Below are 10,950 nucleotides of genomic sequence, written 5' to 3'. Positions count from 1 at the left end.
TGTGCTGAGAGCTCAGAGCCTGGAGCCCGCTTCAGATTCTGTGTCTCTTCTCTCTGTCCCTCCCCTGCTTCAGCTCTGTCTCTCAAAAATAAACGTTAAAAAAAATTAAAACAAAAAGTTTGGCATTTCCTATGATTATAAAGCCCCAACTACTTCTTTAAAAATTACTTTTGGATTGAGTTAGGATTACAATTGTTACCGGTACAATTGCCCAATAAGAAAAAACAGATAAGATATTATTAAATGTAAAAGGTGACATTTCATTGGAAATGATCTCTTCATGACCTGGAAGTGTTTGGGTATTTTTCTCAATTAGTTCATGTTTCCAGAAGGGATCCTATTTTTAGCCACATAAAGACTTCAGCACCAATTCTCTTCCTACTTTTCACGTTTATAATGAAAGCACAGAGAAAGCAAACTGAAACCACCTGACAGGGAAAAGTATGAGCTTCCTGGTCAGTAGAGTCATTTGCTTTCTCAACACACTATTTTTCTGTGTCTATTTGATGCCCCAGAGGTTCGTGCTCCCAAGCGTGATCCACAATGGATGAGAACAGTCTCTCTTCCGTAAAGAGGGGGAGGATTCTAAGAAGGGCGGGAGAAAACTTCTACTTCCTTCACAAGCACACTCCCAGGCAGATGAAGGTGAGGAGATCGGGAGGTGGATTCCCCTGCAACGATCTGCATTTTGAACCCGCAGCAAAGTCACATTTTGGCTCAAGGATCATTGCTCCGGTGAGTCAGGGTCATCTTCCTCTAGCGGGTGGTGACAAACTCCCGGAGACGTGGAGAGTTTATTGAAAATCCACCAATAGGGAGCGCCTGGGTGGCTCAGTTGGTTGAGCATTGGACTTCAGCTCAGGTCATGATTTCACGGTTCATGGGTTCAAGCCCCCACTCGGGCTTTGTGCTGACAGCTTAGAGTCTGGAGCCTGCTTTGGATTTTGTGTCTCCCTCCTCTCTCTCTGCCCCTCTCCTGCTCGCTCTGTCTCTCAAAAATGAATAAACATTAAAAAATTTAAAAAAAGAAAGAAAAGAAAATCTACCAGTCATTGCTCCTCTCTCTGTTCTACAAAAATCTTTTTCCATAATGGTTTTTAGTAAAAAACATCAAGAGTTATTTCAAACATAAATTTCATCCCAACCATGTATTCACTACTGTAAAAGTTCCTCCCTCATGTAAATCTAGAGGGAAAACAAGAAGCAACATATGTGGAGTGAGGGTATTTAAAACCCTTGGAGTTTGAAAGGGAGACCTGGCAAGGATGTTCAGCTCGTGTCACATTAAGTACCCAAATCCTGTAGCTTAATGGCCAAACGTTCCCGTGAAACTGAGTGTGGACAGGAGGAAGGACAGGACACTGGGAGATGGTCCACCCACCAGGATATCCAGCCCAAGGATCTAATACAAACGCAGGTGATAATGCCAGTCTCCGTGGCAAAGCCATAGGCATTTCTGTGGCAAAGTGAAGACACCAGACAGGAAAGTGGATCTTGACGACTCACCAGAAGCCAAACAGGTCAGCAATATGGCCCCTACAATGTAGAAATGTACATCAAAATCTTCAAGACACATATACATACACTCAAAGCTATTTCGATGACTGTACTCTAACAAGTGCACAAAGAATATGAAACACATACGTTCACGGTATTTTTCTATAATAATAAAAACCAGAATCCTTCATGACCATCAGCAGGAACTGAACATAGAAATTATGGTAAACCACAGTCCATCCATTAAAATGGATGACTATGTAGCAATGACTCTGAATGCTACAAACCCATTTGTCTTAGGCAAATGGCCACAATTTGTATCACTGCGGGTAAAACTCAGATTAATAAAAAAAAAGTATGTGTTAATAAAATAGTATGAACCCATTTTATAAGTGTGTGCGTGTTTTGTCGGCACACAGGGGCTCACCCACGCATGTATTCAAGAAGCCAGTCAGGAAGGACATGAGCCAAAACGTGAACGCCTTGATTGAAAGCAAACCAACCCTTTATGTCTACAGCACAAGGCAATGACACCGGGCACAAAACACAAGCACAGACCTGAGCACAACAGAACACAGGATGTTCTATTTAAGATGAAGACACAGAACTCAGAAACCAACGAGTTCTTGGGATCGGCTCAGGAAGCCCCAGGTGGCTTCCAGGAAAATGGGCCAAGTCCTAAAGCCAAAGAGAATGGGGCTGGTGCTCAGAAATGCTGTGAGGGTCCCACTGAATTTGACCTGGATGTGGGGCATGTTGAAAGGACATGTAAAATGGCATTCTTTTCTACGGATTCTGCTCTATAGTGGTTCCTGATATTTAAGATATTAAGGTTTAGGTTTTTAAAAAAGTATCGGGGCATCTGGGTGCCTCCGCTGGTTAAACACTGACTCTTGATTTTGGCTCTGGTCACGATCCCACGGTTTGTGTCCTCGCTGACAGTGTGGAGCCTGCTTGGGATTCTCTCTCTCCCCCTCTCTCTGTTCCTCTCCTACTTTCTCTCTCTCAAAATAAGTAAACTTTAAAAAAATAATAAAAATAAAAACAATGCCCCCAAACCACAAAGAACAAGAATCCATCCCACAAACAGAGAACAGACTGATGGCTGCCAGAGAGGTGGGGGGTGGACAAAATGAGTCAAAGTTCAAAAGGTACAAATTTCCAGTTCTAAGATGAGTAAGTCCTCAGGAAGTAACATACATCATGGTGACTATAGTTAAAATACCATACTGCAGATCTGAACATACCTAGAAGAGTGGATCTTGAAGGCTCTCATCACAAGAAAAACTATGTATGGTGACAGATATTAACTGTACTACTGAGGAGGCCATTTTGCAATATACACGAATACCAAATCACCTGAAACTAAGATAATATTATAGGTCAATTACACCTCAAGTTGAAAAAATTAAAAAGTAACACACAAAAAATTTTTTTAATGTTTATTATTTTTGACAGAGACAGAGTGTGGCCAGGGGAGGAGCTGAGAGGGAGAGGGAGACACAGAATCTGAAACAGGCTCCAGGCTTTGGGCTGTCAGCACAGAGCCCGACGCAGGGCTCGAACTCAGGAACGGCGACATCATGACCTGAGCCGAAGTCAGACACTTAACCGACTGAGCCACCCAGGCACCCCCAACACAAAAAAATTAAAAAAAAAAAACAACACACAAAAAAACACAAAAGCACGAAAAGCTCTACCAAGTCAGCTTTCCCTTGATGATCACGATAATTATTTAGAGAGAGAGAGAAACAAAAGGGCATTCCCAGGAATCTCCTCTTTCCCACCGCCAACACTCCACACCCATCCTCCCATCCAAAAAGGCACAGGACCGTCCAGATACTTTTCAGTATTTTTATTGTTTGACAGGCATTTACAACGTTCCATTCGTAGACCTAAAAACATAAAAATAGACCTTCTTTCAGCTTATAAAAGAAATATATAAGAACTTTTGACATAGACACGTCATGACCTTATGTACAAGAGACAATGGCACCCTCTCTAAGCACCAGACTTTCTAGCATCTGCAGACGGAACCGTTGCACTGGGACTAGTGTGGCTATCAGAAGTCTCTGCTTCCGTTTTCCATCTGGACACAATCGAACTAGAGGTGATATGGAACAATGCAGTGGTACAAAGGGTATAGAAACCATTCTAAAGCTTTTTAAGAAAACCAGAAGATATAGCAAAAATTTAATAGAATAAAACTTTCAAAAGATCAAGCTCAAAGCCCTGGAAACCCGAAAGGGCCGGGGGGGGGGGGGGGGGGGGACAGAGGGTGGAAAAGCGGGTAAAGCAAGCAGGGGTACCAGAGCGTGATGTTCTGAACTCTCTATTGTCTGGAAATATAAAGTCATAACTGATTTTTATAAAATATAATTCCTAAAGCTACTATAAAATTCAGGTCTTTAAAGTACCTACTGATGTGTCAAACACCAAATAGATATTTTCCCCAAAAAAGAAAGTTTTCATATTATTGAAACCCTTCTTAGGAAGTGGACATTGTGAAATGGGAGAGAAAAAAAAAAAAAGCTATAAACCGTTTTAAAAGAATCAAAAGTGCTTTAACTTGTTTTTGTTCTTCCTATTTGGAAATCTGTTGAGAACGTTAGGTTTTTTTTAGCGTGTTTACCCTGTTTTCGTTGGCATGTTGAAAGTATTAAACACAAGATAGGTTTCTGAAGAGGCTGTTTTGTTAAGGGGTCTGGTGTGGACCGTCAGGGAAGGGACAGGTATTCTATGGATGAGGATGCAACTTTGATGGGAAAACCAATGATCACCATGGCAACCCCTTGAGAAGGAGCCTCCCCTCCCCCACCACGTGCAACAGACATAACACACTGCCCATCCGGGTGTCATGTTTAATCCAGCCAAGCTCCCATCTCGCATAGAGATTCAAACATTTAAAAAAAAAAAAAAGCAATCTGTTTCTTTAAAAGTTTCTCCTAAGCATCTTGTTGGCCTTTCATATATAAATATAAAATCACCATGCCTCATTCTCTCTGTAAAAGGTAAAATCCTCATTTCTTTAGATTCAGAGTTACACTAGCACTGTAAAATTCTTATCTGTTTGTGCCCCTGCATCTCAAGTAAAATACAAAAAATAGTGTTTTTTTGTGTGTTTTTTTTTTTCAAGTGATAAATTTGGATCTCTTCTTAAAGAGTTTGGCATCTTTATAATTCTATGCAAAACTAGAACTTCCGAACACGGACACTGAGTAAGACCAGCCATGGACCAAAACAGAAGAGAGAGAAGAAAACAAACAAACAAACAAAAAACCAACAAAAAAAAAACCCCAAAAAACAACTCATCAAAACATACATCTCCACCGTCTCCTCACACATTCTTAAAATACACAGATATTCTCAGACATTTAAGAGGGGGAGGAGTAAGAACATTGTAGACGGTACAGTTGCTTTGTTGTGTTTTGTGTTTGAACGTGGTTTCCCCAACTGAGAGATGGCTCCTGGACTGATTTCAGATAGAGCGACTTTTATTATTGTTAGTTTTTGTGCTGTCCCTTCAACTAATCTGTCGTAACATACTTAAAACACCCGGGGTGATTCTTTTTCCAGTGCTACAGAATCTTTCTTTTTTTTTGTTTTATTTTTGAATTTTTCTGGCCCTGATTAGTTGAGGATAAGAGCCCTTAGGAATGTACAGAAGACGGAACTCGAGCTTATTTGGGATTCTGGACAATTCTTTTTGATGTCGTGAGAGATGACGAAGTTGGGTGGCGACGTGGCTTCAGCACAAAGTCAAGCCGCCAAAACCGTGTGTGTGTGCAAGAGTGCCACCTACGGGGACATTCTCCTCCTTGAGGGGACAGGAGGGGGCAGGGGGAGGGCAGGGCGTGGGGGGTGGGGAGTATCTACACACACTCTCTAGGGGGAAAGTGACAGTCAGATCTCAGTGTTCAGTTTCCTGGAGGGGGCAAAGTCTTCGCGCCTAACCCAGATGACTTCCTCGCTCGGGCCCTCCAGGCCTCCATTGACGCCCGACAGGGCGGCTTGCTTCTTGAGCTGCGTCATGCGGGACGCGTGACTATCCAGGCTTTTGCGGCCTCTCTCCCGCTGACTGATGGACGCAGCCTGAAGCTGCTCGGGCAGGTCTGTGTCCACCGCGGCGCCCTTCACGGACTCACAGAATTCATCATCGTCACTGAGGATGTCTGTCTCCTTGATGTCGTCTTGCTCCTCGTACTGAGCAAGATCGAACTGTTCCTCTACCCATCGGTCAGTGTCCCCGCCACCGGGGGGCTGCTGGGACTCTTTCTCCGGGCTGCTGGCCGAGATGGCATCAGAGTCAATGGTAAACCTGTTTCGAGCCAGTCGCCGCCTCCTTCTGCCAAGAGACTTGCTTGGGGCGGACACTGCACACACACACAAAAATATAAAAAGAAAACCCCCACATGCTTTACATGCGATGAAAATCCAGACAGCAAAGAAAAGAAAAAGAAACGCTAAATGGTATTTATTTGATGTCGTTCGGGGCTTAAAGTCCAGATTTCACCAGTCTGCCTTAGAGTCTTTATTTCACACAGATGTCTGGACTTGGAAGATGTCATAGCAACGGACCGAAGGGCAGGGCAGGGGGAACGGAGGGACGCAGGGGGCTGTCGGTTATGGGGAAAAGGGGATTCACCTCCCTCTGAAACAATCCATTTCTCTACCCTGTGCTGCACCCAGTTGACCTCTGACCCTGGGATTAGTTAGTGCCCTCAGCCCTGACGATGTCCCATGGTGCAGTGCTCTGGGGATCCCCAGGGGCTGTCCTAGGGTCACGTAGCTGGGATGGGTCTCTGGTAAGGGTAGGGGGTGCTTTTAGGGTTCCACTGGCTTCGTAGAAATCACACATCAAGGAGGCAAAAGTTTGGGTCCAAGTTATACTGCTCTCTGGGAAACCAAATGTCACATTTCTGGAGGATGTGCAGTGAAGTAAGGGCACGGCGTCCCTCACGCAGAGCCTACGGGAGAGTGGCTCTCAGAGACACCAAGTCTCCAGTCACGGCCCTGCCCGCTTTCTGACAAAGCCCCACGTGAACTGTGTGCTGAGCAAATGTGAGCTTTAGTCCCTCCCGACGACATTCTGTGTGTCACCGATCACTCTCCTACAGATCAATTAAAATACCGGTGCCCGAGTGGAATGAGAAAGAAGTCATATATGACACCCATGCCATTGATCCTCGAAGCGCCATATAAAGGGACTCGCCATTACCAACAAACAGATCTTTGAATTTGTTTGTTCACCCCACAGCCCTCTAGGAAGCCAGAGTTTTTCAAAACACACAAGACGCCACTCAATCAAGCAAACGAACACTCCCACCACACGCTCACACACAAAATACACATACGCAAGGGACGCCACTGCCTGCTCCCTGCTAGTCAAGGGGCCGTGGCATTAGACACGAGAAGGTGAAATGCAACATGGGGTTCCCAGTGGAGGGGAAGAGCCTAAACCCCCATTGGGAGCCGCGTTCCCGGCACCTAAGCCCTAAAACCATTAAACTGTTTTCGGTGTAAGAAGTACGATAGCTATTCCCAAGTACTGCCAAACATAGCCACGACTCCAAACACAGCAGGTATACGGGCAGTGGGTCGGATGACGCCCTCACTTGGCTCCCATTCCAGCCATCCTCTGGCTCAGATCCCTAGGTTTCTATCGTTCTACCAGCTGAAAATGGAACAAACGGAAATCGCTCTTGATCAAGGAAGGGAATCGAATAAAGGTTTCCAGAAAAAATGGAAAAAAAGAGAGAGAAAAAAAGGCACTACTTTTACTCCAGTGGGAAAAAGCAAAACTTCCTGTTCAGTTTTATCCCAATCCCACCATAGTGGAATCTGCCAGTCTCCAATCGCCATATTAGAACCACCTCAATTCAAAATTGGGCTACTGGAAATATTTTTGCCAATGCTCAAGTATTCAGGGGTAAAGTGTGTTAATGTGTGTATTTTTGAAATGTGTCAAAAATACGATGCGTTGACGGACAATAGATGGACAGATACGGGATAAGGAAAATACAAAACAAAAACAAAAACAAACCCCAATTATAGAATGGATGGTAGGTTCTGTATGTGTACAATTCTTTCATTTTCACTGGGCTTTTGGCAGACATAAAGTACTTTCAGACTGAGTACTGAGGCAAGACACTTGGCTTTACTGTCCTTTTCAATCAGAACAGAGAAATAAACTACCTGGGTACTTATGACAATGCACAATGAAGCATGAGTATTTATCCTTTGTTAAAAGGATACTTCATAACCTGGACGGCTATACAGGGTTCAGGGAGACCATCTCTGACTTGAGTATTCCCAATTCATTGTTAAGACTTGTCACAAACTGGTGCTGGCTGAGCCACTCAAGCATCATCTTTAAATCGTCTAATGTGAAGATGCTGATGATGATACTGAGGGGTTTGCAGAATGGCCAAAACTTTCTTCAGCTAGCTATGAGCCATCAGGCAGACAACTTCCAATCAGCCAAAGCCAACAGGCTGACATTGAGGGTTTCTCTTGGTTTCCATGATGGTGTAACTCTGCATTCGTTTTCGCTCCAAAGGGGTCTTAGCAGGAAAACTTCTGAGTGTCCTGCAGACTAAAATCGCTTAGTTTTAACGCAAATGCAGCTCTGAATTTAGGTTCATTGATTAACAACTGAAACCTAGCCAATGACAAGCACATTTCCTGAGGCTGGCACGCGTATTCGCAATCCGAATTTAAACATTCCCTGGCAAGTAAAAAGGTTAGGCGAGACAATTCTCAGGAGAAGTGCTCTACTGTGAGGTATAAAGGGATCTGCAAAGTTTTCTTCACATGGGGACTCCGCGAGAAATTGTGGATACAAAGGTATGTCAGATTCTCAAGACACTTGGAGAACCCAACAGAACACGAGATGTTCACTGCACTAGGTTTTCAACAGACGTTTATCAACTGATTGGAGAGTAGGTTCGATTTAACTAACCCCCAACATTAGTTAAATGTAAGGTGCCTCAAGAACATAATACCCCACGTCAAGCTATGTAGGCTAGGTCTACGAAAACCTCCAACCATTCACAATTCTATCTATGCCTCTTCGACACAATTGTGAATCGGCAGAAAGGTGACCTGGACAAAGGTCAGAACCTTCTCGGCAAATGCCAAGGAGCCTCTTTTACTGGACAATTCCCTGCAAAATTCAGGGCTACCTCTTAAGAAAGGAGGGATAAAAGCGTGAATATCTTGATGTCACTAATACCTATGTTATGAAAATACCTTTCTTCCTAGATATATTTTACTGCTATTTATAGATGGTAGTATAGGTCTTCCTTCCTCACTGCTCCAAGGTGATGATTCCAGTCCTAAAAGAATATTTACTCTGGGACCATTTAAACTCTATAAACTCTAGTTTCCTCTTTACCAAATAGCAGCTCAAGGCTTCCCCAAACTAACACCGAAGCTAAAAATAAAGTTGCAGGCACTAGGCAAGGGTAAACAGCTTATGTGTCACCTGGTCTACCAAACATGCCATCCTTACTGAGAACAGGCATCGCTGTGTTTTCAGATTACAGAGCCACCATGTTTTCAGAATGGCAGGCCGTGACCTTGCTGAGACAGGACACACTGCTTTTTGCTAGACAAAGCCGGCTGTCATGCAAAGCAGCGACTCTCATTCCACAAGCAGGCTGAGAGAGCCCCTCCGGAACGGGAACGCGCTCACTTGCTGGCTTGGCGAATGAGAGAGGCGTCCCCAGCCAAAAGGAGGAGGGTGGCAGAGGGAAGCTGGAGGGAGGGCAAGATGAGTAAATGAAGGGCGGATCCCCAGGGAGCTGCCGGGAAGGAGGCAAGGGCAAGGAACCTGACACCAGGGAAGAGCTGTACTCCAGTGTTAGCCCCCACAAGGCCACATCTAATTCTTGCTCAACAGAAAGGTCAAGCTCACTGGAGTTCTACAGTGGAGTGGGGGTGACGGGGATCTTGAACGTCTGAATCCCCACAGTACCTGCCCTGCTCATGGCTGGCCTGGCCCCTTTGAGCGCACACAATCTTTTTCCTCCAAAAGGTACATATTGCTGGGATGAGGGAAGGCTTTCAGTTTTGAGGAGCTGTCTTCTGTGCTTATCACGCAGGATTGAATGCACAGCCTTCAGGAAATCTTTCCGGCTCTCTGGAGAGCTATGAAAAGAAAGAAGATTTACACGCGTTAGGGGGAAAAAGTACTTAACACATGGGGATCTTCTAATATTATCGGGGGCAGCCCAACAAATATCCCTGAGGACCAAAGGTTAAAGAGGCCACAACTCCAATTTCTGCGCTGAGCCATGTTTTCATTGCTGGAGATAGAGAACACACACTTCTTTCCCTTTATGCTTTGTGACTCATCTCCCGCAGCTAATGTGGGACAGACAGCCCATTGACGAATAGATTGATGGATACACTGATCCTGCACCAAGAAGTTGCCAGATTCTCCTTTTGACACTTAAGGCCTTTCGTTCCAAAATGTTTTTTTTACAGGCAAATGAACCACAGGATTCTCAGCTCTACAGAGCACCCAAAGACAGACATCCCAACGACCTTAGTTTCCTCTAGAGTTGGCCTTATGTTAAATATCAGCTACTCCCATGACACATTTCAACAAGTCAATATTTTTTTAAAGACTTTTTTAAATGTTATTTATTTTTGAGAGAGAGACAGAGCATAAGGTTGGGGGGGGGGGTGCGGGTGGGACAGAGAGAGAGACACAGAATCCAAAGCAGGCTCCACGCTCTGAGCTGTCAGCACAGAGCCCGACACGGGGCTCGAACCACGAACCATAAAGATCATGACCTGAGCTGAAGCAGAAGCTTAACCGACTGAGCCACCCAGGTGCCCCACGACAAGTCAATATTAAAGCTACCTTGAAAAGAACTAAAAAAGGGGCGCCTGGGTGGCGCAGTCGGTTAAGCCTCCGACTTCAGCCAGGTCACGATCTCGCGGTCCGTGAGTTCGAGCCCCGCATCAGGCTCTGGGCTGATGGCTCAGAGCCTGGAGCCTGTTTCCGATTCTGTGTCTCCCTCTCTCTCTGCCCCTCCCCCGTTCATGCTCTGTCTCTCTCTGTCCCAAAAATAAATAAACGTTGAAAAAAAAATTAAAAAAAAAAAAGAAAAAAGAAAAGAACTAAAAAATCTTCCCAAGCCCTAATTCCCACAATAAAAACCTTCCTCCTAGGTAAGAGTAATTTTTCTAATTAGGTCGTCGGTATTTCTACCCAGGTAAGTGGCACTTAGTCTTCCATATTAATGATGAATGAATACAGCATCTCTAGGGGCGGGCTCACCAAAGTCCATGGACTTTGCCAACAAAATCACAAACATGTTAGCCTACGCAGATAGTACCCGAGTTTGAACTCAGTGTTCATTTCTGTAATATTTTAGGCAAAGTAGCCTCCGTGAGCCTTGGCTCCCCATAGGTAAAATGGAATAATGGAACCTCAGTCTG

General features: G+C 44.6%; 1 protein-coding gene across 9 annotated transcripts in view; it reads right to left on the bottom strand.

Moving 5' to 3' along the window:
- Nucleotides 1-3,337: 3,337 nt before the first annotated feature.
- Nucleotides 3,338-10,950, bottom strand: part of TIAM1 (TIAM Rac1 associated GEF 1) — a 395,179-nt gene continuing 387,566 nt past the window's right edge. For all 9 annotated transcript variants that reach the window (XM_043593759.1, XM_043593754.1, XM_043593753.1 and 6 more), the window contains 2 exons: nucleotides 9,476-9,648; nucleotides 3,338-5,870 (listed from right to left, as the gene is read on the bottom strand). In XM_043593759.1, the coding sequence (XP_043449694.1) occupies nucleotides 5,401-5,870; nucleotides 9,476-9,648 (643 nt within the window). In that variant the 3' untranslated portion in view covers nucleotides 3,338-5,400. The remainder of the gene's footprint in view (nucleotides 5,871-9,475; nucleotides 9,649-10,950) is intronic.

Source organism: Prionailurus bengalensis, chromosome C2 (assembly GCF_016509475.1).
Source record: "Prionailurus bengalensis isolate Pbe53 chromosome C2, Fcat_Pben_1.1_paternal_pri, whole genome shotgun sequence".
Taxonomy (NCBI): domain Eukaryota; kingdom Metazoa; phylum Chordata; class Mammalia; order Carnivora; family Felidae; genus Prionailurus; species Prionailurus bengalensis.
Note: the sequence above shows the minus strand (reverse complement) of the source record. Positions and strands in the feature narration are given on the sequence as shown.